The 25,240-nt window shown below is 46.4% G+C and overlaps 1 protein-coding gene across 4 annotated transcripts in view; it reads left to right on the top strand.

Moving 5' to 3' along the window:
* STS (steroid sulfatase) overlaps positions 1-25,240 on the top strand; it is a 165,416-nt gene that overhangs the window by 122,563 nt on the left and 17,613 nt on the right. For all 4 annotated transcript variants that reach the window (XM_019955981.2, XM_019955980.2, XM_019955979.2 and 1 more), the window contains one exon: positions 12,688-12,847. In XM_019955981.2, the coding sequence (XP_019811540.2) occupies positions 12,688-12,847 (160 nt within the window). The remainder of the gene's footprint in view (positions 1-12,687; positions 12,848-25,240) is intronic.

Here is a 25,240-nt window from a genome sequence, read left to right as displayed (position 1 = left end):
CATCAGCGCTGGGCCCCCCGGCTCAGCCCTCGCTCCCTTCTTCCGGACCTCGGAGGACCTTAGTCATGTTCTTTTTTTTTCATATGCATATTTATTTATGTATTTGGGCTCCCCAGGTGGCTCAGTGGTAAAGAATCCATCTGCCAAACTGGAGGCACAGGAGATGCGGATTCGATTCTTGGGTGGGGAAGATCCCCTGGAGGTGGAAATGGCAACCCACCCCTGTATTCTTGCCTGGAGAAATCCCACGGGCAGAGGAGCTTGGCGGGCTACAGTCCAAGGGGTCGCAAAGAGTTGGACACGACTGAGTGACCAACGCTTTCACTTTTTCACGTGATCTCTTAGATGTGGCATGTGGGGTCTATTGCTCTGACCAGGAATCAAACCTGGGCCCCTTGCTTTGGCATCACACTTTCTTAGTCCCTGGACCACCAGCAAAGCCCTCCAGGAACTCTTTAGTAAAATGATTCAGCCAGCCCTCCTGTATTTACTCTTATTTTCAAGTGGCGAGAAGCTGGAAGCTTGTATTCCTATATAAGAAGATGAGGTGCTTTTTCCCTATTTCCATGAGGTTATGGGCTGTGTTCAGAAAGTTGGTTTTGTTATTTGATAGATGGTAGCGTCTCTTGAGATGCATTCACAGACTGAATGTCATGTGCTAGCCGCCCCACCCCACAGCACATCCCCACCATCCATTCGTTCCCCCGAAGAGGGTCCTTTAGGTTCCAAAGCGGCTTAGCGGCTGTTGCTGCGATGTGGACATAAATCACAGTAATAGAAGGGGCGAGCAGGTGATACATTATTTACGAAACTCACATACACGTTGGGATGGAGCCCCAGTTTGGGGACAGAGGACCCCCAGCTGAGGACTCTGAGAAAGCCGGATGGAGCAGAGAAGGAGGAGGCTGTAGTGGGATTTCGTGATGATAGCTGAGTCTTCAGAAACACAAGAGGATGGTGAGGCTGGGTCAGAAAGAGAGGGTCAAAGGTCTGAGAGATGCCTGCGGGCTTGCAGTTTTCATCCAATCTGCAAAGCATGCTCACAGCTGCTCCCTGTTTTGTTTTTATCTGGAGGATAATTGCTTTACCATACAGTGTCGGTTTCTGCCCTGCATCAGCGTGAGTCGGCCACAGGTATACAGACGTCCCCTCCCTCTTGAACCTCCCCCCGACCCCATCCCACCCCTCTCGGTTGTCACGGACCCCTGGGTTGAGCTCCGTAAGTCATACAGCAAGTTCCCAACTATTTTAAACACGGTAGTGTACATGTTTCTATGCTGTTCTCGCAAATCGTCCCACCCTCTCCTTAGCCCGCTGTGTCCACGTCTGTCCCCCATTGCGGCTCTGCACATGGGTTCATCAGTCCCATCTTGCTAGATTCCATCCAGTTCCGTTCACTCGCTCAGTCGTGTCCGACTCTCTGCCACCCCAGGAACCGCAGCACGCCACGCCTCCCTGTCCATCACCAACTCCCGGAGTTCACTCAGACTCACGTCCATCGAGTCAGTGATGCCATCCAGCCATCTCATCCTCTGTCGTCCCCTTCTCCTCCCGCCTTCAATCTTTCCCAGCATCAGGGTCTTTTCAAATGAGTCAGCTCTTTGCTGAGGTGGCCAAAGTACTGGAGTTTCAGCTTCAGCATCAGTCCTTCCAATGAACACTCAGGACTGATTTCCTTTAGGATGGACTAGTTGGATCTCCTGGCAATCCAAGGTACTCTCAAGAGTCTTCTCCAACACCACAGTTCAAATCATCAATTCTTCGGTGCTCGGTGTTCTTTATGGTCCAACTCTCACATCCATACATGACCACTGGAAAAACCATAGCCTTGACTAGACGGACCTTTGTTGACAAAGTAATGTCTCTGCTTTTTAATATGCTGTCTAGGCTGGTCATAACTTTCCTTCCAAGGAGTGAGTGTCTTTTAATTTCATGGTTGCAGTCACCATCTGCAGTGATTTTGGAGCCCAGAAAAATAAAGTCTGACACCGTTTCCACTGTTTCCTCATCTGTTTTCCATGAAGTGATGGGACCAGATGCCATGATCTTACTTTTCTGAATGTGGAGCTTTAAGCCAACTTTTTCACTCTCCTCTTTCACTTTCATCAAGAGGCTTTTGAGTTCCTCTTCACTTTCTGCCATAAGGGTGGTGTCATCTGCATATCTGAGGTTATTGATATTTCTCTCTGCAGTCTTGATTCCAGCTTGTGCTTCTTCCAGCCCAGCGTTTCTCATGATGTACTCTGCATAGAAGTTAAATAAGCAGGTGACAGTATACAGCCTTGACATACTCCTTTTCTTATTTGGAACCAGTCTGTTGTTCCATGTCCAGTTCTAACTGTTGCTTCCTGACCTGCATACAGCTTTCTCAAGAGGCAGGTCAGGTGGTCTGGTGTTCCCATCTCTTTCAGAATTTTCCACAGTTTATTGTGATCCACACAGTCAAAGGCTTTGGCATAGTCAATAAAGCAGAAATAGATGTTTTTCTGGAACTGTCTTGCTTTTTCAATGATCCAGCAGATGTTGGCAATTTGATCTCTGGTTCCTCTGCCTTTTCTAAACCAGCTTGAACATCTGGAATTTCACGGTTCACATGTTGCTGAAGCCTGGCTTGGAGAATTTTGAGCATTCCTTTACTAACGTGTGAGAGGAGTGCAATTGATTCTGTTTATATATGTTAATATACTTGTCTTTTTGTTTCTGACTTTCTTCTCTGCATCCAATAGGCTCTAGGTTCATCTACCTCATTAGGGCTGACTCAAATGCATTTTTTTCACTTCACTTAATATGATCATCTCTAGGTTGATCCAAGTTGGTGCAAATGGCATCATGTCATTCTTTTTTATGGCTGAGTGATATTCCATTGTATATATGTACCTCATTTTGTTTATCCACTCACCTCTCGTTACATATATCTTTAGTTTTCTCTGGATGTTTGCCCAGGAGTTGGCTTGCTGGATGCTAGGATAGATCTATTTTTAGTTATTTAAGGAACCTCCAAGGCGGGAGGAGAAGGGGTCGACAGATCATTGGATGGCATCACCGAGTCAATGGGCATGAGTTTGAGCAAGCTCCAGGAGTTGGTGATGGACAGGGAGGCCTGGCGTGCTGCAGTCGGTGGGGTGTCAAACAGTCAGACACAACTGAGTGACTGAATTGATCTGAACTGAATGCTGTTTTCCACAGTGCTGCCCCAACTTATATTCCAACCAACAGTGCAGAAGGGTTCCCTTTACTTCCCACCCTCCCCAACACATAGTATTTGTAAAGTCATTTTCACCTTTTCCTTAAAATACCCTCCCTTAGCTGGGACCAGAATAACCTAAGATTCTTTTAGAGTTGAGTGTTTCCACTCTCTTCCTCATAGTTGAAAATTCCCCAAGGTCTTGGATTGAGAGCATTGTATTCCTGGCTCTAGCTTCAGTTTTGTTCCTCTCCAAAGTCAAGGTCACCCAGCAGGCGGCTCCCTTGTCAATCCCCACCTCCCTTCTACTCTGCCTAAAGGCAGGTAATAAATGCAAGTGGATTGGATAAATTTAAAGGCAGGTAATAAATGCCAGTGGAGTGGATAAATTAACCTTGTGTGTAGATAACGTCTGCAGAAGCATTGGTTGGCAGGGGTGGGGGCTGAAAATCATGTTTTTCCTGTATGTGCAAGAAAGGAGGCTTGCCAAATTTCCTGAGTCCTGGATGGACGGTCCTGCAGTTGCTGGTCCTTGAAGTACACATTTCATAAGGAGCTGATGGGCTGGAGTCCAGATTGCTTCTGAGTCTGGCTTCTCCTTGCCTCATAGAGTCCCACAGCTTTCAGAGCAATGGATACTTTCATTGGGGGAAAAAAAAAAATAAGAGCAAGAAGCTCTGGTAGTTTATTGGGAGGTGGTTACATTTAGGTTCATCATTCAGTCCATGGACTGTAGCCCTCCAGGCTCCTCCGCCTGTGGGATTCTCCAGGCAAGAATACTGGAGTGGGTTGCTATTTCCTCCTCCAGGGGATCTTCCCCACCCAGGAATCGAACCTGGGTTTCCTGCATTGCAGGTGGAGTCTTTACTGCCTGAGCCAGCAGGGAAGCCCCCTTCAGATTTTGGCAAATAGTTTCATCAGCTTCCTGAGAGTGGGCAGTGCTGGCCGGTCCCTCTACTGGCGGGACTTGTGTACTAGGAGTTCACTGGGCTTTTCCTCTTTGAAAGAAGGTCATATGTTATCCCCGCTTAGCAGTTCAATCCTTTGGTTCAGTTCCAGTGACAAGCGTGCATTTATTGAGTCTACACTGTATGGCAGGCACGGGGCAGCTTCTAAGGCATCGTGGCAATGAATACAGGGTCTCTGACCGCTAGGAACTCATAGTCTTCTGTTGAGATGGAGCTCAAAGGACATGGTGTCAGATTACAAACTAGACAGGAACCTCTGAGAAGGGACCAGCGGAGGTTGCTCTCCCAACCTGGGAACTGAGAGAACCTCCCAGGAGATGTTGGCCTTTTGCAGGCTGATGTGTGAAAGTGTTGGCTGGCAGGGAGGAGAGGTGGAAAGTTCATTCCAGGCAGAAATGAGATGCTTCTGGGGAGCGAAAAGGCAGCTCAGTGTTGCTGGAGATGAAATTGTGAACAAGAGCTATTGTGTGATGTAACTGAGGAGAGGTATCCTACATCCCCATTAATGCATCCTATAGAATGATTAGATGGGGATGGATGGGTGCGTAGATAGATAAATAGATACATATGGATGCATAGATGGATAGAGATGGATGGATGAATGCATATATATAGGTGGATGGATGGATAGACAGATATAGATGGATGGATGGATAGACAGATATAGATGGATGTGTAGATATAGATAGATAATAGATAGATACATATGGATAGGTAGATATAGATCGATGAATGGGTAGATAAATATAAATGGATGGATAGATATAGATAGATGAATGGATGGAAAAAAAAAACAAAATAAATGTGTGTATGTGTATATATATACACACACATGTATATACGTATATATATGTATGTATGCAGTTATTTCCATTTGGGTAGTAGTTAAAATTGGAGGTTAAGAATATCACCCAAATCTGGTATAAGGAAACGCTGAAGGAGTGACGATAAGGATGAATTGAGGAATAATACAAAACATCTCATGCTTTTGGCTGGTCTGATTGGGTGGATAGAGGCTTAAGTCCTTGAGGAATTAGGCCTCCTGGGCAGAGACTTGGTTCCCTGTCTTTAGAACCGGAATGATAGGATTGTCCTTGTAGGAACGTCGTAGAGCATTGTCACAATGATTTAAAAGGCTGTGCGTGCAGAGTGTCTCCTAAGTGCCCTTAGTGAGGGCAGGGTTGACTGTTACGTAACCGCCCGAGTGCAAGACTGCTGTCGGCAGACTCATTGTACCCGCATCACCTGTATCCCCAGAACCGAGAACAGTGCCTGACCTGTTGTAGGACATGGTTTTTCAGGGACTTCCCTGCTGGTCTACTGGCTAAGCCTCTGAGCTCCCAATGCAGGGGGTTCGGGTTCAATCCCTGGTCAGAGAACTAGACCCCACATGTCAAAACTAAAGAGGTTACATGCTGCAACTAAGATCTGGTGTGGTCAAACAAATAAGTAAATAAATATTTTAAAAGGAGTGATTTTTGAGTCAATATGTAAATAGAAAAAAACACTTGAGCTTGGGTTTCAAGGATCAATGAAAGTGAATGTTGCTCAGTCGCATCTGACTCTTTGAGACCCCGTGAACTATGTCGACGGAATTCTCCAGGCCAGAATACTGGAGTGGGTAGCCTTTCCCTTCTCCAGGGGATCTTCCCAACCCAGGGATCAAATCCAGGTCTACCACATTGCAGGCAGATTCTCTACCAGCTGAGCCACCAGGGAAGCCCAAGAATACTGGAGTGGGTAGCCTTTCCCTTCTCCAGGGGAATCTTCCCAACCCAGGGATCGAACCCAGGTCTCCCGTGTTGCAGGCGGATTCTTTACCAACTGAGATACCAGGGAACCCAAAAGATCAATGGTTTAACTCAGTGAAGAAAGCAATGGAAGAGTGTGATTGTGTTGGAAAAAATCCATTGGTAGTGGCAACGGATTGGATATGGGGTTTGAGGAAGAAGAAGACATCAAGCATCATCAACCATCAAACCATCATTATGGTTTGTGGCTGGTGTGATTGGGTAGGTAGAGGTTTCCTTGAGGAATTGGGACTCCTGAGCAGAGACCCATATTGGGTTGCTGTCTGAAGAGGTGTATGGGGTCATTTGAAATAAGAAGATGTGTTAAATATAGAAGGTGAGATGGTAGATGATCCAACAAAGAAAACAACAGGGCCAACAAAGAGAGTGACAGGGAAATGAGAGATAACCAGGAGAGAAGACGGTCCAGGGAAGAACGTGGTCTGTAGAAATGGATGCTGAGAAATAGTCCAGTTCTGCTGGAATTCCATCACGTCCGCTAGCTTTGTTCATATGACTTTCCCGAGGCCCACTTGGACTGCAAGGAGATCAAACCAGTCAGTCCTAAAGGAAATCAATCCTGAGTACTCATTGGAAGGACCGATGCTGAAGCTGAAGCGCCAAGACTTTGGCCACCTGATGCAAAGAGCCAACTCATTGGGAAGCGCCCTGATGCTGGGAAAGATTGAGGGCAAGAGGAGAAAGGGCATGACAGAGGGTGAGATGGTTGGATGCCATCACTGACTCAATGAACGTGAATTTGAGCAAGCCCCAGGAGATAGTAAAGGACAGGGGAGCCTGGCATGCTGCGGTCCATGGGATCGCAGAGATGGACCCAACTTAGAGACTGAACATCAACGTGAGTTCAGTCCTTGGGTCAGGAAGATCCTAAATGGCAGTCCTCTCCAGTATTCTTGCCTGGAGAATCCCATGGGTAGAGGAGCCTTGTGGGCTACAGTGCATGGGGTCGCAAGGAGTCAGACACAACTGCAGTGACTTAGCACACAGGAGCAGTGAAGATAGTCAGGGTCAACGAGCATGTCAGGCTTCCAAGAAGATCATAGGAAATAAGATCTAACATGTAGATTCAGGGCTGATCTTTGTAAAGATTGCAAGTATAATGCTTATACTGGATTATGTATAGATGAATCACTTTGTCGTATGCCTGAAATGAATATAACATTGTAAATCAACTATATTCCAATTATTAAAAAAAAAAAAAAAAAAAGAGCAGTGCTCTGCAGACTATGGGAGAAGGCAATGGCACCCCACTCCAGTACTCTTGCCAGGAAAATCCCATGGATGGAGGAGCCTGGTGGGCTGCAGTCCATGGGGTCACTAAGAGTCGGACACAACTGAGTGACTTCACTTTCACTTTTCACTTTCATGCATTGGAGAAGGACATGGCAACCCACTCCAGTGTTCTTGCCTGGAGAATCCCAGGGACGGGGGAGCCTGGTGGGCTGCCGTCTATGGGGTCGCACAGAGTCAGACACGACTGGAGCGACTTAGCAGCAGCAGCTGCAGACTATGGCAGTTGAGCCAGATGCGGTCTGATGGCTGATTTGCTAGATCAGGATTTCCTGAAATAAAGCTATCCTCATTTGCTGGAGTCTGGCCCTGCTGTTTCTGAGCTTCTGAGAACTTGGGCAAAGCACTGACAGTTCGTGAAATAGTGCCTTCCCCCCTCAACCCCGCCCCGCCCCCCGCCCCCCACCGGGGTCTTGAGAGAGAACACGTGTCAGCCCTGGGCTCAGATAATTTTGCTGTTTGATGTCTTGTTTCAAGCGTCACCTTCAACTTTTCAAACCAGGTCAGTTATTTTAAGGGTGTTCTGCAGTTGTTCACCTCTCCTCTTCCTCAGGGGCGCGAGCAGACAACTGTTGTTTATTTTTGCCCTGTTTGGCGGTGGATCATACTTCGATCGAAGCTGGGCAGTTTTGCGCCCTGTCCCATCTCTGTCTGGCGGCCTTTTAATCTCTTGAATGAACACATCGAGGAGGAGAATGGAAGCTAGAGTCTCTTGGTTGAGATGACGCTTGGGCTAGTTACATTTGTCCCGGGTTTCCTTCTTGTTCTTTAGTTGTTAAGTTGTGACCCCCGTAGACTGTAGCCCACCAGCCTCCTCTGTCCACGGGATTCTCCAGGCAAGAACACTGGAGTGGGTTGCCATGCCCTCCTCCAGGAGATCTTCCTGACCCATGGATCGAACCCTCCTCCTGGGGATCTTCTGGACCCAGGGATCAAACCTGAAGCTCTTAAGTCTCCTGCACTGGCAGGCGTGTTCCTGACCACTAGCGCCACCTGGGAAACCCCACGTACACACTGCTATATATAAAAGAGATACCAATAAGGACTTCCTGTATAGGACAGGAACTCGACTCAGTACTCGGTAATACCCTAAGTGGGCAAAGAATCTGAAAAACAGTAGATACGTGTGTATAAACAAATCACTTTGCTGTGAATCAGAAATGAACCACCCTCCAATAACAATTTTTTTTTTAAATACCCAATGCTCTATGCCTGTCCCCTCCTACTGGGAGAAATGGAGACCCTGGAGCTGCAGCTTGGGTGAGCACTCTTGAGAGGCATTGACAGGTGCGTTCTTTAGCGCTGAGCCACCAGGGAAGCCTCTGCTTCCTTCGGGTTCACACCAACCCCGGGAATCAGTGTTATCTAGGCAGGGAGATGCCTAAGAGGAGCAACAAAATGACAAATGGATAATTTCATACAAGTCTGTGCCCAGATGAGGCAAAAGACGGACAAGCATATGCTCCTGCCACTCAGAGGCATTTGACCTGCCGTGTGGAAGGATTCGACAGAGACAGAAATGGAAGGCTGGTTTGGAGACAGCTCTTAACAAGACAGCTGCTAACAAGAGTCTCAGAGTGAATGGTGGAGGAATTTTGCAGGAAGATGGACTCAGTCCTCATCCCTTTGTGATTCCCCATCAGGACCGAGTACCAGCAGGATGTTAAACGTGCAAATTTGACAGTGACTCAACCAGGGTTTTAAATTCAGACCGTGCTCTTTTCTCTGTTCAGGCGTTTTCAGAAAAAAATGAATCCAGCCTCCTTCACCTCTTTTGTTTCATGTATCTTCCTTACAACCCTCCCGCCTTGCCCTGCGAACCATCTTTCTTCTTCCCTAGCCAACTCAAAGGCTGTTTATTTAGAGCCGGTGCTCCTCCAGGCAAGAGGCATCGTCTGGGCTTGTTCTTGGCCTCCAGTTCTGCACAGCATGTTTTAAAAGGGGCACTGCTCTGGGCAGGGGGAGCAGCGTGTCTGTTTTTCCATCCATCCCCGTGTTCTCTGCCAGAGGGACCCAGTAGCCCTGGCCTCTCTGAGCCCAAGGCTTCCGTGTTCCGGTCTGCCTTCCCCAGGGTCCGTGAGCGGGAGGCCTTGCCGAGCATCTTTTGTGGACATTCTGACCCTGTCCTACCTCCTCCCTGCAGCCCCTCCTGTTAGCCCTTTCATGCTCTGCTTAGTTACTTTTGAATCACTTCCCAGGTAGTACTAGTGTTAAAGCATCTGCCTCCAATGAGGACAACCCAGGTTCGACCCCTGGGTGGGGAAGATCCCCCTGGAGAAGGAAATGACAGCCCACTCCAGTATCCTTGCCTGGAGAATCCCATGGACAGAGGAGCCTGGTGGGCTACAGCCCATGGGGTCACAAAGAGTGGACTGAGTGGCTAACTCTAACTGTGATGAAAATGCCGCTGTTGCTGCCCTCCTGCCTTCCAGGCCGGAGGTCCCAGTCCCATAGAATACTCACATCTTCCCTGTTTGTAACACACAGCATGGCACAGTTGATCTGTGCGCCCACGGGCACGGAACCCGTATTTTCATTCCCTGGGTCTGCCTTGACAAATCGCCACTGCTTTGGTGCCTCTGAGCAACCCAAGTGGATGATCTTATGGCTCTGCAGGTCCGATGTCCAGAATGAGCCCACGAGGGTTGAAATCAGGGTGTTGGCAGAGCCACGTTCCTTCATGAAGTCTCTCGGAAATGCCTACTTTCTTGCCTCTCCCAGTGGCCAGAGACCAGCTGCATCTCTTGGCTTTCTCCTGACGTAGCATCCTGAAACCTGTCTCACTGCAGCTCTGACACCAACGCCCCTGCCTCTCTCTTTCCCTTAGAAAGACCCTCATGATTGTATTCAGCCCACTCACAGAGCCCAGAATAAACTCTCCTTTTGTCGTATAAGGCGCCATTTCCCCGGATTCCATTTGGGGACATATGGGGGCTCCACTGGGCTTCCCAGGAGGAGCTAATATTAAAGAATCCATCTGCCAATGCAGGAGACACAAGTTCGATCCCTGGGCCTCCAAGATCCCCGGGAGGAGGAAATGGCAACTCCCTCCAGTATTCTTGCCTGGAGAATTCCATGGGCAGAGGAGCCTGGGGGGCTACAGCCCATAGGGTTGCAAAGAGTTGGACACGACTGGGTGACCAAACATGCAGCACACAGGGTCAACATTATCCTGCCTTCCACCAGTGGAAAAAAAAGAAATGGAATTGGAACCCCGTGACTTCAGAGTCATTGTTGTCAGTCTTTTTTTTTTTGGTCAGTCTTGGTTGCTGCAAGATTTCAGCATCCCTGGTTACAGTCATCACTCATATCCACCGTGCAGTGCTGGCCACGTGTCATGCATGTAGTCACCATGCCATATATACTGGGTTGGCTGAAAAGTTTGCCGGAGACCTGGATTCGATCCCTGGGCTGGGAAGATACCCTGGAGAAGGAAATGGCCACCCTCTCCAGAGCTCTTGCCTGGCAAATTCCATGGATGGAGGAGCCTAGCAGGCTACAGCCCAGGGGATCGCAAAGAGTGGGACACCACTGAGCAACTTCACTGGAAGTTTGAGTTTTCCATGACATCATATGGAGAACTTGAACAAACTTTTCGGCCTATATATATGTGTGTGTGTGTGTGTGTGTGTGTGTGTGTGTGTGTGTGTATGTGTGTGTATATTCAAAACATATGTTATCATGCATTATATATTATTATATATATTATATATAGTATGTTATATTTTATATGTATTATGTATACTAGCCTAAGAATGCTCCCTGGTGGCTCATAGGGTAAAGCGTCTGCCTGCAATGCAGGAGCCTAAAAATTGGTGCTTTTGAACTGTGGTGTTGGAGTAGACTCTTGAGAGTCCCTTGGACTACAAGGAGATCCAACCAGTCCATCCTAAAGGAGATCAGTCCTGAATATTCATTGGAAGGACTGATGCTGAAGCTGAAACTCCAATACTTTGGCCACCTGATGTGAAGAGCCTACTCACTGGAAAAGACCCTGATGCTGGGAAAGACTGAAGGCCAGGGGAGAAGGGGACGACAGAGGATGAGATGGTTGGATGGCATCACCGATTCTATGGCCATGAGTTTGAGTACACTCCAGGAGTTGGTGATGGACAGGGAGGCCTGGCATGCTGCAGTCCATGGGGTCACAAAGAGTTGGACATGACTGAGCGACTGAACTGAACTGAATGTTAAAATTGTATATGACTTTATATATAATATATTATATAATAATTAAAAATATATATAACTATATATGTTATAATATATATGAATATACATTAAATATATAAATTAATATTATAATTATAGATAACTTTATATACTTTATAATTTATATATAAATTATATATGTTATATAATTATATATGACTATATATAAAACTATATTGTAATTATATAACTATATATTTTATAATTTATATATAAATATATATTGAACAGAATTTATATATTATAATTATAGATAATTTTATATAATTTATAATTTACATATAAATTGTATATGTTATATATTATAATTATATATGACTATTTTTATATATAAAACTATATTATAATTATATAACTATATATGCTATAATTTATATATATGAATATATTAAATACATAATTTATATATTATAATTATAGGTAACTTTTTATACTTTATAATTTACATATAAATTGTATATAATGTTATATATTATAAATATATATGGCTTTATATGTTATATATATAACTATATTATAAATATATATATAACTATATTATAATTATATATAACTATACGTTTTATAATTTATATATAAATATATATCGAACATGTAATTTATATATTATAATTATAGATAACTTTATATGTTTCCAGTATACAATTATATATTATATATATTGCATATTGTTATCATCATATATAACTCTATATATTGTATGTATTTTTCATCGCAACAGGCATGATGCATTTTTTAATGATTCCCTTTATTTTTGGCTGTGCTGGGTCTTCATGGGTACCCGGGCGTTTCTCTGGCTGTGTAGACTGCGGGCTGCTCTCTCGTGGCCGTGCTCAGACTTCGTTGCAGTGGCTTCTCCCGTCATGCAGCACGGGCTCTAGGACACTCGGACATCAGTAGCTGCAGCTCGTGGCCTCAGTCATTCCGGCCCCCGAGCTTTATGCACAGGCTCAATACTTGTGGCTCACAGCCTCAGTTACTCTGAGGCATGTGGGATCGTCCCAGAACAGCGATGGAACCTGTGTCTCCTGCTTTGGGGGGCAGGTTCTCTCCCACTCGAGCCCCAGGGAAGCCACAGGTACTAGGAGATTCTCGTCCCATCCCTGTCGTCAAAGCACTTAGTTCTTGCAGACTGGCCACCCCAGGTCGACTGTTGAAGAGGGTACTGCTGGCGAGTGCTGGAAAGACACATCTCCTTGACACCTCTCCTTCTGCGTTCCAGGGGGAAAAGCCAACAACTGGGAAGGAGGCATCCGGGTTCCCGGCATCGTCCGGTGGCCGGGAGTGATCCAGGCCGGCCTGGAGATTGATGAGCCCACCAGCAACATGGACATCTTTCCCACGGTGGCCAAACTCGCGGGGTCTCCTCTGCCGCAAGACAGGTACCGTGACTCCCAGCTCCCTGGGATGCTCTCACTCAGGTTGTGCAGGCAAGGGAGCTCTGGTTCACCTGCTCCGTGGCAGGCTGCCTGCAACTGGATTGGTCATCCATGCCCAGTTCTGGAAGATAACTGGTGGGTTAAGGGGCTTCCCTGATGGCTCAGTTGGTAAAGAATCTGCCTGCAATGCAGGAGACCCCGGTTTGATTCCTGGGTCGGGAAGATCCCCTGGAGAAGGGGATAGGCTACCCACTCCAGTCGTCTTGGGCTTTCCTGATGGCTCTGGTGGGCAAGCAGGGCTCTGTCCATCCGCTAATCCCAGGGAAAACAAAGTCCGAGACCTGACGGGGATGGATGCTCCATTTCTTTGTTTTGTGTTGTGTTCTTTAGTTCAAAATGTATTTCCCTATCGTGTTGGATCTGCATTTTTTTAATAGGGGAATAATTGCTTTATGATGTTGTGTTGGTTTCCGCGGTACCACAGTGTGAATCGGGTATAAGGGGACATATACCCCCTCCCTCTTGAGCTTCCCTCCCACCCCATATCCCTCCCCTCTAGGTCATCAAAGAGCCCCGAGCTGAGCTCCCGGTGCTATAGACCAGCTTCCCACTTGCTGTCTGTTTTACACAGGGTCGTGTACATATGTTAGCACTGCTCTCTTGAGTCATCTCATCATCTCCTCCCCCTTCTGTGTCCAAAGTCTATTTTCTACATCGTCGTCTGTATCCCTTCCCTGCAAATGGGTTCATCTCTACCATTTTTCTGGATTCTGTATATGCATCAATATCTGGTATTCGTATCAGCTGACTTAATTTCTTCTGGTCTCTGGGTCCATCCACGTCTCTAGGAAAGATCCAATTTTGTTCTTTTTCATGGCTGAGTAATATTCCATCGTATACATGTCCCACTTCTTTATCCATTCACCTGTTGATGGACAGCTGGGTTGCTTCCATGTCCTGGCTGTTGTAAATAATGCTTCAGTGAACACTGGGGTACATGTGTCTTTTACAATTGCGATGGGCTTCCCTGGTGGCTCAGCTGGTAAAGAATCTGCCTGCAATGCAGGAGACCTGGGTTCAATCCCTGAGTTAGGAAGATTGCCCTGGAGAAGGGAACAGCTACCCACACCGGTATTCTGGCCTGGAGAATCCCATGGACTGTATGGTACATGCCCAGGAATGGGATTGCAGTCTTTAGCTGAGCCTCCCTCTTTTGGCATTCGGTGGATTTTCTCCCCCTCTGTCTCTCTCTGTCTCATTGGCTTGCAGCAGGGCAGCTGAACAGAGTAACCCCCCTCCTCTCATCACAAACACCTCCTCCCAACCCCACCCAGCAGCTCTTTGCTGCAGGAGCGCCGAGAAAGACAGCTGGCTGCTCCATCAGGCCTGTTTCCCCAGCATGTCTTCATCTAGCAGGTTCTAAATGAAACTTCTTTCTCTTGCATTTAAATACAACTTCCGATGACATTGCCAACAGTTTCTGCTTAAGTGTTATGACCCATCCAAAGAGTTCTGAGTGAGGCGTGCTGATTAATTGTTTTCCTTAGTCAGGTGGCAGGCGATGGAGGCACACGGGCCACAAATCTGGTTTAAATTCAGCTGCCGCAGGAACCCAGCAGAGACCGGAAAACAGGGACAAAAACAACAGCTCTGCCAGAGCTCAGTCCAGGTGGAGGTTTGCTCAGCTCCTTCGCGTGCAAGCTTGGTTCATTCTTACCTTTTTTCCCCAAATTTCTACATTGGGTATACCTTCTGCCAGAAGTGTGCCCACACACCACACACACACACACACACCCACACACAAATGAGAAAGGTGAAATTATAGAGTGTAGCCCTTCTTATGTGTTATGACCCATCTGCAGAGTTCTAAGTGAGACATGCTGATTAATTGTTTTCATGGAGTTCCGGTCTCAAGACCCTCACAAACACTTCACTGATCGGGGAATCCAAAGGTGCTCTGCTTCTGTGGGTGGGATCCATCTGTGTTTGCCATATTAGTGATCAGATCTTCAAATCAGAGTCTTTAAACGCAAGAGCGCCCAAGCAAGCATTGAGTCGGCTGGCAGAGGGATGAAGGAGCAGCTGGGGAGAGGCCCGCGCAATGAACTTGTGAAGGACAGGTGATGCGAGAGATCAAAGAGCGTTTTGAATCACCATGGAGATCGTTTCAGCTCATAGACCTCCTGATAGATCTCAGGGAATCCCTGTGGGTCTCTGAACCACACCTGGAGAGCAGCTGGTGCTCCGGAGAAGAACAGAGATCCTGGAGCCGAACTGCATGCAGGGCTTCGCATCTTGGCTGTTTTAACAGCTGCCAAAGCCCCGAACTTCCTGGGCCTTGGTTTCTTCTCCTGCAGATGGGTTCAGCCTTGTACGCCCTTGAATGGGTTGATGTGAAGATGGAAAGCATCAGAGGCTGGCAAGTGCAGAGTGGAGAGGCGTGAATACTTGTCTCTTGTGCTTCATCCACCATAGGGAAAAAGAGTTATTGCAACTCCCGCATTCAATCTCCATCGGGGGTTAGAGGGGCATCACTTTGAAGGCTGAAGGGGGGCTTCAAAGATCTTACCCTCCAGTCACACTAATCTGCCTTTCCTCTAATGATGGAAAACTCGGCAATGGGAACTCATCAAAAGTCTCTTCTTTTTTTTTTTAAGAGATTTTATTTTATGTATTTCTTCACTCTATGCAGCGTGAGGGATTTTTAGTTCCCCATCCAGGGATGGAACCTGTGGCCCCCTGCAGTGGAAGCGTGGAGTCTTAACCACTGTACCACCAGAAAAGTCCCAAACGTTTTTTCTTGTAGACAATCAGAAGTCTCCGTGCTTCTTTTATCTGCTCTTTAGCCCTGGTTCTTTCCCTTGGTATAAATGTGAATAGTATTGGGAAGACTGCACACAGACAGTTCAGATTGGTGTTATTGTTCAGCCGCTAAGTCCTGTCTGACTCTGCGACCACATGGACTGCAGCACGCCAGGCTTCCCTGTCCATCACCAACTCCGGGAGTTTACTCAAACTCATGTCCATTGAGCCGGTGATGCCATCCAACCATCTCATCCTCTGTCTTCCCCTTCTCCTCCTTCCTTCAATCTTTCCCAGCATCAGAGTGTTTTCCAGTGAGTCAGCTCTTTCCATCATGTGGCCAAATGATTGGCGTTTCAGCTTCAGCATCAGTCCTTCCAGTGAATATTCAGGATTGATTTCCTTTAGGATGGACTGGTTGGATCTCCTTGCAGTTCAAGGGACTCTCAAGTCTTCTCTGGCACCACAGTTCAAAAGCATCAATTCTTGGCTCAGGATATCATATCATCACTGCTCTTTTCTCTCATAGTGTTTTTTTTTTTGGCCACATTGGGTTGTAGTTGGGGCCCTCAGGATCTCCACTGTGTCTTCTGGAATCTTCTGGTGCAGCATGCAGACTCTCCAATTGTGACCTGCAGATTCTAATTGTGGCATGCAGGCTTATTTGCTCAAAGGCATATGGGATCTTAGTTTTCCAACTGGGGATCGAACCTGTATCCCCTGCATTGCAAGGTGGATTCTTAACCATTTTACCACCAGGGACATTCCTCGGGCTCTCAGAGCATCTTTAAAAGGTTTTCCATCTCACTGGGAAGAGGCCAGGGAAGGCAGAAGTTCAGAGGCAAAGAGGGAGATTCTTAAAGGGAAATCTCACTGCAGGCACCTCCTTCCCACCCCAGCCTGAGGGTGATGCAGGTCAACCTGGTTTTCTCACATGTGTCCATTGATGGAGGAAGCCAGCCCCCACCTCTGGTAATCAGACCCAAGTCTTTTCTGTGTGAGCAGGTATCTTCAGTAGAGCCCTTTCTGAATATTGAAGGTTCTTCCTATGCACCATCGCTGATGGTCTTACTCAACCCAGTGATACTGTGTCTGAGTGGAGGTCCCTCTTAGATGTCATTGTCATGCTAGAGGCCGCAAAGAAAACAAAAAATCTGCTTCCATGTCACTCATGGGAATAAAATGAGTTCTCAGTGTTCTATTTAGATAATGTTAGCAACCAGGTCCGGAAAATACCCTTGTGTGTCTGCCCTGGTGACTTTGATCATTTAAAGGGATAGTTTTCACCTGGGGTGACTGTTCCTCCCAGGGGTGGTTTAGCAATGTCTGGAGACATTTTTGATTTTCGGGACTCACGATGCTGCTGGGATCTCATGGGTGGAGGCCAGAGATGACCCCTCAACAGCCCACAGTTTGGGGGACGACCCCGGGAGATAGTCCCCCCTCCCCACCCATGAGAAGGAGTGATCCAACCCAATATGTCAGTAATGCTGAGGTTGAGAATTCTGCTCAGAGGCTTATTATTGCCCTTTCATGGAAAATGTCATTATAAGGAAAACCTTATTGCAACTTTTCAGTAATGACAGCTGGATAATATTCTATTTATCCATGCATGTGTATTCAGTTGCTCAGTCGTGTAGCCCACCAGGCTCCTCTGTCCATGGGAGTCTCCAGGCAAGAATACTGGAGTGGGTTGCCACTTCCTCCTCCAGGGGATCTTCCTGACTCAGGGATCAACCAGCATTGGCAGGTGGATGCCTTACCACTGAACCACCTGGGCAACCCCTACACTATTGATGCCATGTATAAAATGGGTAACTAATGGGGCCCCACTGTATACTGCAGGGATCTCTACTCGATGCTCTTTGCTGACCTAAGTGGGAAGGAAATCCAAAAAAGAGGGGATGTACATAAAGCTAGGCTTCCCTAGCGGCTGCCTGAAATTCAGGAGACCCGGGTTTGATCCCTGGGTCGGGAAGATCCCCTGGCGAAGGAAATGGCAACCCACTCCAGTATTCTTGCCTGGAGAATGCCATGGACAGAGGAGCCTGGTGGGCTACAGTCCCTGGGGGGCCGTAAAGAGTCAGACACGAATGAGTGACTAAGTTTCACTTTTTCATACATGCAGCTGATTCCCTTTGCTGTGGTGTACACCACACTGTAAAACAACTAGACTCCAATAAAAATTTCCAAAAAAGAAAACACGCATAAGCCACAGAAATATACTACCTAAATATAGCAAAGCAATAAAGTGAAAACCTTTCTGTTGGCCTCATCTTTGCAAGCACACAGAATATTAGCATCGTGAGCGTATGTTCTTTCCTTGTGGTAATACAGAGTTCAGCATGCCATAGGTGGCTGCACCTTTGGAAGACACCTCAATTCTGGCCACAGATCACAGTGCTAGGACGGAAGGACAGGTTCACAGTTCTCCAGAGTCACTCTGTAGTCGTGAAATATTTAGGTCTCCTCTTCCCTACAGTGCAGGAGACCCAAGTTCAATCCCTGGGTCGGGAAGATGCCCTGAAGAAGGAAATGACAACTCACTCCAGTGTTCTTGCCTGGAGAATCCCATGAACAGAGGAGCCTGGCAGGCTACAGTCCATAGGGTTACAGAGTTGAACACAACTGAGCGACTAACACAGACACACACATTCTGTAATTAGAATTCTATTTCTTTCTTTTTTTTTTCAAGTTTGGGAAAGAAATCCAAATGTTTGACATCACTTATGTGTCATGAAGGCAGGGGGGGTGACTTAGTTCTCCCAGTAAGTTGGGCTGATGTTGGGGAGGACCCTGATGGCTTGGTGGTTAGGACTCCCGGTTTTCACTGCCATGACCAGGTTCAGTCCCTGATAAGGCAACTGAGATCCTGCCAGCCATGAGTTATGGCCAGCAGCAACAGCAAAACAAGATTAAAAAAATTTTTTTTTTTGCTGATATGTATCTGGGTGACCACACAAAACTTCTTCCATCAGTTCAGTTCAGTTGCTCAGTCATGTCCAACTCTTTGCGACCCCATGAATTGCAGCACGCCAGGCCTCCCTATCCATCACCAACTCCCGGAGTTCACTCAAACTCACGTCCATCGAGTCGGTGATGCCATCCAGCCATCTCATCCTCTGTCATCCCCTTCTCCTCCTGCCCCCAATCCCTCACAACATCAGAGTCTTTTCCAATGAGTCAGCTCTTCGCATGAGGTGGCCAAAGTACTGGAGTTTCAGCTTTAGCATCAGTCCTTCCAAAGAACACCCAGGACTGATCTCCTTTAGAGTGGACTGCTTGGATCTCCTTGAGCCCTGCAAATGAAACAGTTGAATGAGCGGTACCTAGTTCAGCTCCGTTTTGCAGAATAAGAGTTGCAGTTCTTCATGTGCATGAAACTCCTTGTGAATGAGCTTGCTTTCTGTTCATATATATCAGAGTGTCGAATGTTTACGAGCAGAGACGTTGCTTTCATGATGCAAGTGACTTTCTGGGCACTTAGGAGTTGCTTTACTTCGTCAAAGATCTATGTGCTTTCTCCTACAAATGTTTCCTTTCCTATTCTACACTGAAAAAAAAGAATCACTTTGTTTGCAATCTGGCAACAGGTAACTCATAGTGTGCCCCCAAGTTAACCTCTTTGTCAGTCCCCCAAAGCTTCCCCTTCTGTTAGGATAACCAAATCCTTCTCAGGCTGAACCATGCAAAGGCAGGTCGTGGGAACATCCCCAGGTAGATGATTCCCTGGTTTCAGAGCAGAGAGAGACAGAGCATTCATGGGGAATGACATCACTGTCCCCCTGAAAATTTCCCCAAACTTACCCTTTTCAATTACATGAAAGTCACCCAGGCTTCCCTGGTGGCTCTGTAGTGAAGACTCCATCTGCCAACCTAGGTGTCCATAGGCAGATGAACGGGTAAGGAAGTTGCGGTAGGTATACATGATGGAATATTACTCAACTATGGAAAAGGGTACATTTGAGTCCATTCTAATGAGGTGGATGAACCTGGAGCCTATGACACAGAGTGAAGTGAGTCAGAAAAAGAAAGACAAATACTATCTATTAATATGGAGTCCAGATAGATGGTACCAACGATCCTATGTACAGAGCAGCAAAAGAGACACAGATGTAAAGAACAGACTTCTAGACTCCATGGGAGAAGGCGAGGGTGGCATGATTTGAGAGACCAGCATTGAAACATGTGTATTACTATATGTGAAACAGATCATCAGTGCAAGTTCATGCATGAAGCAGGGCACTCAAAGCTGGTGCCCTGGGACAACCTGGAGGAATATGGTGGGGAGGTAGGTGGTTGGGGGGTCGTTCAGGATGGGGGTGACGCCTGTGTACCTGTGGCTGATTCATGTGGATGTATGGGGAAAACCGTCACAATATTGTAAGGTGACAATATTGTACATTACAATATTGCAAAGTAAATATCCTCCAGTTAAAACAGATACATTTTTTTTTTTAAAAAAAGAATCTGTCTGCAAATGCAGGGGACATGGGTTCAGTCTCTGGTTTGGGAAGATCCTGCCTGGCACAGAGCAACTCAGCCTGAGCACGACCACTGGGGAAGCATCCAGGCCCTAGATACCGTGCTCCACGGCAAGAGAAGCCCCCGTGATGAGAAGCCCCCATACTGTAGCTAGAGAGGAGCCCCCAACTCAGGAAAACCCGTGCAGCAAGGAAGATCCGGCACAGCACCCCAAAATTAATCAATTTAATGTTAAAGAAAGAGACAGTCCCCCCAGGCTATTAAATTGGACCTGAAACTTGGCCGTGACACTCCTTGATATTAAACTGTTAATATCCTCGTGGTTGTCAGGGGTCAGGACCCCAGGGGGAGAACCAACTCACTTTCCAAGTTAGTGAAAGTGAAAGTGAAATTGCTCAGTTGTGTCTGACTCTTTGCGACCCCATGGACTCTAGCCTACCATGCTCCTTCGTGGAATTTTCCAGGCAAGAGTCCTGGAGTGGGTTGCCATTTCCTTCTCCAGGGGATCTTCCTGACCCAGGGATCAAACCCGGGTCTCCCGCATTGTAGGCAGATGCTTTACCGTCTGAGCCACCCGGGACACAATCTCAGATGAGCACATTTTTCATAAAAGTGAGCAGATGCCAGGAAAGAACACATCCAAGTTTGTAGCCGCGGCTGTCCTGCAAACATGCTATGAAAGCTTGAGTTCGTTGACAGAGAAGTCCAGACAATTCCTGTAGAGAACTATGGACGGGCGTTCGTGACATTGTACAGGAGGCGGGGATCAAGACCATCCCCCAGAAAAGGAAATGCAAAAAAGACAAAGTGGTAGTCTGATGACGCCTTACAAAAATAACTGAGAAAAGAAGAGAAGCTAAAGGCAAAGGAGAAAAGAAGAGATATATCCATCTGAATGCAGAGTTCCAAAGAATAGCAAGAAGAGATAAGAAAGCCTTCTTCAATGATCAATGAAGAAAAAAATAGAGGAAAACAATAGAATGGGAATGACTAGAGATTTCTTCAAGAAAATTAGAGATACCAAGGGAGCATTTCATGCAAAAATGGGCTCAATAAAGGACAGAAATGGTATGGACCTAACAGAAACAGAAGATATTAAGAAGAGGTGGTAACAATACACAGAAGAACTATACAAAAAAAATCTTCATGACCCAGATAACCACAATGGTGTGATCACTCATCTAGAGCCAGACATTCTGGAATGTGAAGTCAAGTGGGCCTTAGGAAGCATCACTATGAACAAGGCTAGTGGAGATGATGGAATTCCAGTTGAGCTATTTCAAATCCTGAAAGATGACGCTGTGAAAGTGCTGCACTCAATATGCCAGCAAATTTGGAAAACTCAGCAGTGGTCACAGGACTGGAAAAGGTCAGTTTCATTCCAATCCCAAAGAAAGACAATGCCAAAGAACGCTCAAACCACTGCACAATTGCACTCATCTCCCACGCTAGTAAAGTGATGCTCAAATTCTCCAAGCAAGACTTCAATAGTATGTGAACCATGAACTTCCAAATGTTCAAGCTGGATTTAGAAAAGGCAGAGGAACCAGAAATCAAATTGCCAACATCCGTTGGATCCCCATAAAAGCAAGAGAGTTCCAGAAAAACATCTATTTCTGCTTTATTGACTACACCAAAGCCTTACTCCAATTGATGCTTTTGAACTGTGGTGTTGGAGAAGACTCTTGGACTGCAAGGAGATCCAACCAGTCCATCCTAAAGGAAATCAATCCTGAATATTCATTGGAAGGACTGATGCTGAAGCTGACTCCAATACTTTGGCCACCTGATGCGACGAACTGACTCATTTTAAAAGACCCCCTGATGCTGGGAAAGATTAAAGGCAGGAGGAGAAGGGGATGACAGAGGATGAGATGGTTGAATGGCCTCACCGATTCAATGGACCTGAGTTTGGGTAAACTCTGGGAGTTGCTGATGGACAGTGAGGCCTGGCGTGCTGCAGTCCATGAGGTCACAAAGAGTCAGATGACTGAGTGACTGAACTGAACTGAATAGAGTTGCGATGCTGTGTGTGATTTTGAGAGTGTACGGGCCACTCTGCCACAAAATGTGATGTTGTAGGAACATTTCCATTCCAGCCATCCCAACTGTTTTGATACCTCAGACACTGTTTAAAAGTTTAGCTCAGTAGAATCACTTCCCATTTTTCATGGCAGAAATGAGCCTTTTTTTGACAAGCCATATTTCTGCAGCACTGTTCAGCGGTGGTTTCCATCACCGCGTGATTTATTACTGCTTCCAGGAAAGAGCACGTTAGATGCAGGATATAAAAAAATATTAAAAATGAGACCTCTCTCTGCATTGCAAGGAAAAAGAAGGTTGCAAAACAGACATTGCTTCTCTCCTTAAAAAAAAAAAGACTTAAATCTTTTGCTTGGAAGTAAGAAAGGAAGTTTCTGAGACTTGGAGATTTCTTTTATCATTAAGTCCCCCTTTGTAGGATCAAGGCCCAGTTTAGTCATGAGATACTGATCTTAAGAAAATGGTTCTGATTCCTGTGTTGTTAAGTGCTGAGTTTTGTGGGCATACAACGAAACAAAGCTTCCAGAAACAGAGGTGGAATAATGCTGTTTATTCTTTATTATTATCTCTAGGTCCGCATGGGTGGAACCTAGAGATGCTCATACTGAGTGAGCCAAGTCAGACAGAGAAGGAGAAATATCGCATGGCATGCCTTATATGTGGAATGTATTATAGAAAGAAATGACACAAATGAATTTCTTTAACAAAACGGAAACAGATTCACAGACATAGCTTATGGGTGCCTGAGGGAAGGGACAGTTAGGGAGTCTGGGATGGACATGGACACACTGCTGTATTTAACAGGGAGAACCAGCAAGGACCTGCTGGACAGCACAGGGAACTCTGCTCAATACTCTGTAATAACCTTATGGTCACCAGGGGGAAGGATGGGGGAAGGGACAGTTAGGGAGTCTGGGATGGACATGAACACACTGCTGTATTTAACATGGAGAACCAGCAAGGACCTGCTGGACAGCACAGGGAACTCTGCTCAATACTCTATAATAACCTTATGGTCACCAGGGGGAAGGATGGGGGAAGGGATAGTCAGGGAGTTTGGGACAGACATGAACACACTGCTGTATTTAACATGGAGAACCAGCAAGGACCTGCTGGACAGCACAGGGAACTCTGCTTGATGTCACATGGCGGCCTGGATGGGAGGGGAGTTTGGGGGAGAAGGGATACATGTACACGTGTGGCTGAGTGCCTTCAGTATTCACCTGCAAACTATCACAGCATTGTTCACTGACTATACTGCAATATAAAAATAAAAAATTTTTGTAAGAGAATAAAATGAAAAAGCGAGGTAATGAAAAATGAAAAAGAGAGATTGATTGGGGGAAAAGGAGATCCGTTGCCAGTCTTGAACCTTCATGGAAAGGCCTTACCTCCACGTGGACAAAAACGTGATAGAGGGAGCTGGGGTCCATCTCAACCTCAGAATTCTTAGCCCAGTATTTTTCATGCTCCAATCCTCCTCTCTGCTCCTTTCTCCTCATCCCTTGCTTCATTTCCACCTCTTTAGGATCTCATAGTCTTAAGCATGGGCTTCCACAATGACTCAGCTGGTAAAGAATCCGCCTGCAACTCGGGAGACCTGGGTTCGATCCCTGGGTTGGGAAGATCCCCTGGAGAAGGGAACAGCCACCCACTCCAGGGTTCTGGCCTGGAGAATCCCATGGATACAGTCCACGGGGTCGAAAAGAGTCAGGCACGACTGAGCCACTTTCGCTTTCGGTCTTAAGGACTGAATCTTTGTGGAAATTTCACAATACCTGCCATTTCAGCATAGAAAGGGTATTCAGAGCACACACTGCTTTTCGATAGAATTGTCCGTCTACCCTGTTCCTCTCGTGGCAAATAGCAAGCAGGCTTTGAAAGCGAGCCAATTCTCTTTTGTTCTTATTTTTAACTTAGCGGTAATGGAGTATTTTCAGTTCTGTGGACTTTGGCAGAGAGCGTGGCGGATCATGCAGGGTGGGTGCCAGACAGGCACTCAGCAGCAAGGCTGTAATTACTTTATGAGGGTTTTAGTGACACCAAAAGGCACCACCAAAAAAAGAAAGAAAGGAAGAAAAGCCTGAGGGACATCGGGCCTCTCAAGAGTGCTCACCCGAATTATATGAGCAAGTAAGGATGACCCGCTATGCAAGGCAGCTAGAGAGACACAGATGTAAAGAACAGACTTTTGGATTCAGTGGGAGAAGGCGAGGGTGGGATGATCTGAGAGAAAAGCATTGAAACATGTATATTACCATATGTGAAATAGATGACTAGGGCAATGCATGATTGGGCATGCATGCCCAATGACTTCGATGCATGAAGCAGGGCACTCAAAGCTGGTGCTCTGGGACAACGCTGAGGAATGAGATGGGGAGGGAGGTGGGAGGGGGGCTTAGGATGATGGACACGTGTCCACCTGTGGCTGATTCATGTCAACGTATGGCAAAATCCACCACAATATGGTAAAGTAATTAGCCTCCAATTAAAATAAATAAATTTTTTTTTAAGTTCCAGTTTCTCATAGTAGGAAAGGATGGACATAGAGTGTTGGGGTTTTTCTCTTTTTTTTTAAGCTTTAGTTGGAATGTAGTTCATTTACAGTGTGGTGTTAGTTTTCTGCTGTGCAGCAAAGTGGTTCGTTTATACATGTGCTGTGTGCTCAGTCGCTTCAGTCCTGTCCGACTCTTTGCGACCCCATGGACTACAGCCCGCCAAGCTCCTCTGTCCATGGGATTTTCCAAGGCAGGAATGTTGGAGTGGGTTGCCGTTTCCTCCTCCAGGGGATCCTCGGACCCAGGGATCAAACCCGAGTCTCCCATGTCTCCTGCATTTCAGGCGGATTCATTACCATGGAGTCATCAGTATGATCTATTCTTTTTCAGATTCTTTTCCCATATAGATTATTACAGGGTACTGAGTAGAGTCCCCTGTGCTATACCATAGGTCCTTATTAGTATCTGTTGAATATATGGCTTCCCTGATAACTCAGCTGGTTAAGAATCTACCTGCAATGGAGGAGACCCCAGTTCGATTCCTGAGTGGGGAAGATCCGCTGGAGAA

This window comes from Bos indicus, chromosome X, assembly GCF_029378745.1.
Source record: "Bos indicus isolate NIAB-ARS_2022 breed Sahiwal x Tharparkar chromosome X, NIAB-ARS_B.indTharparkar_mat_pri_1.0, whole genome shotgun sequence".
In the NCBI taxonomy this organism is placed as follows: Eukaryota; Metazoa; Chordata; class Mammalia; order Artiodactyla; family Bovidae; genus Bos; species Bos indicus.
Note: the sequence above shows the minus strand (reverse complement) of the source record. Positions and strands in the feature narration are given on the sequence as shown.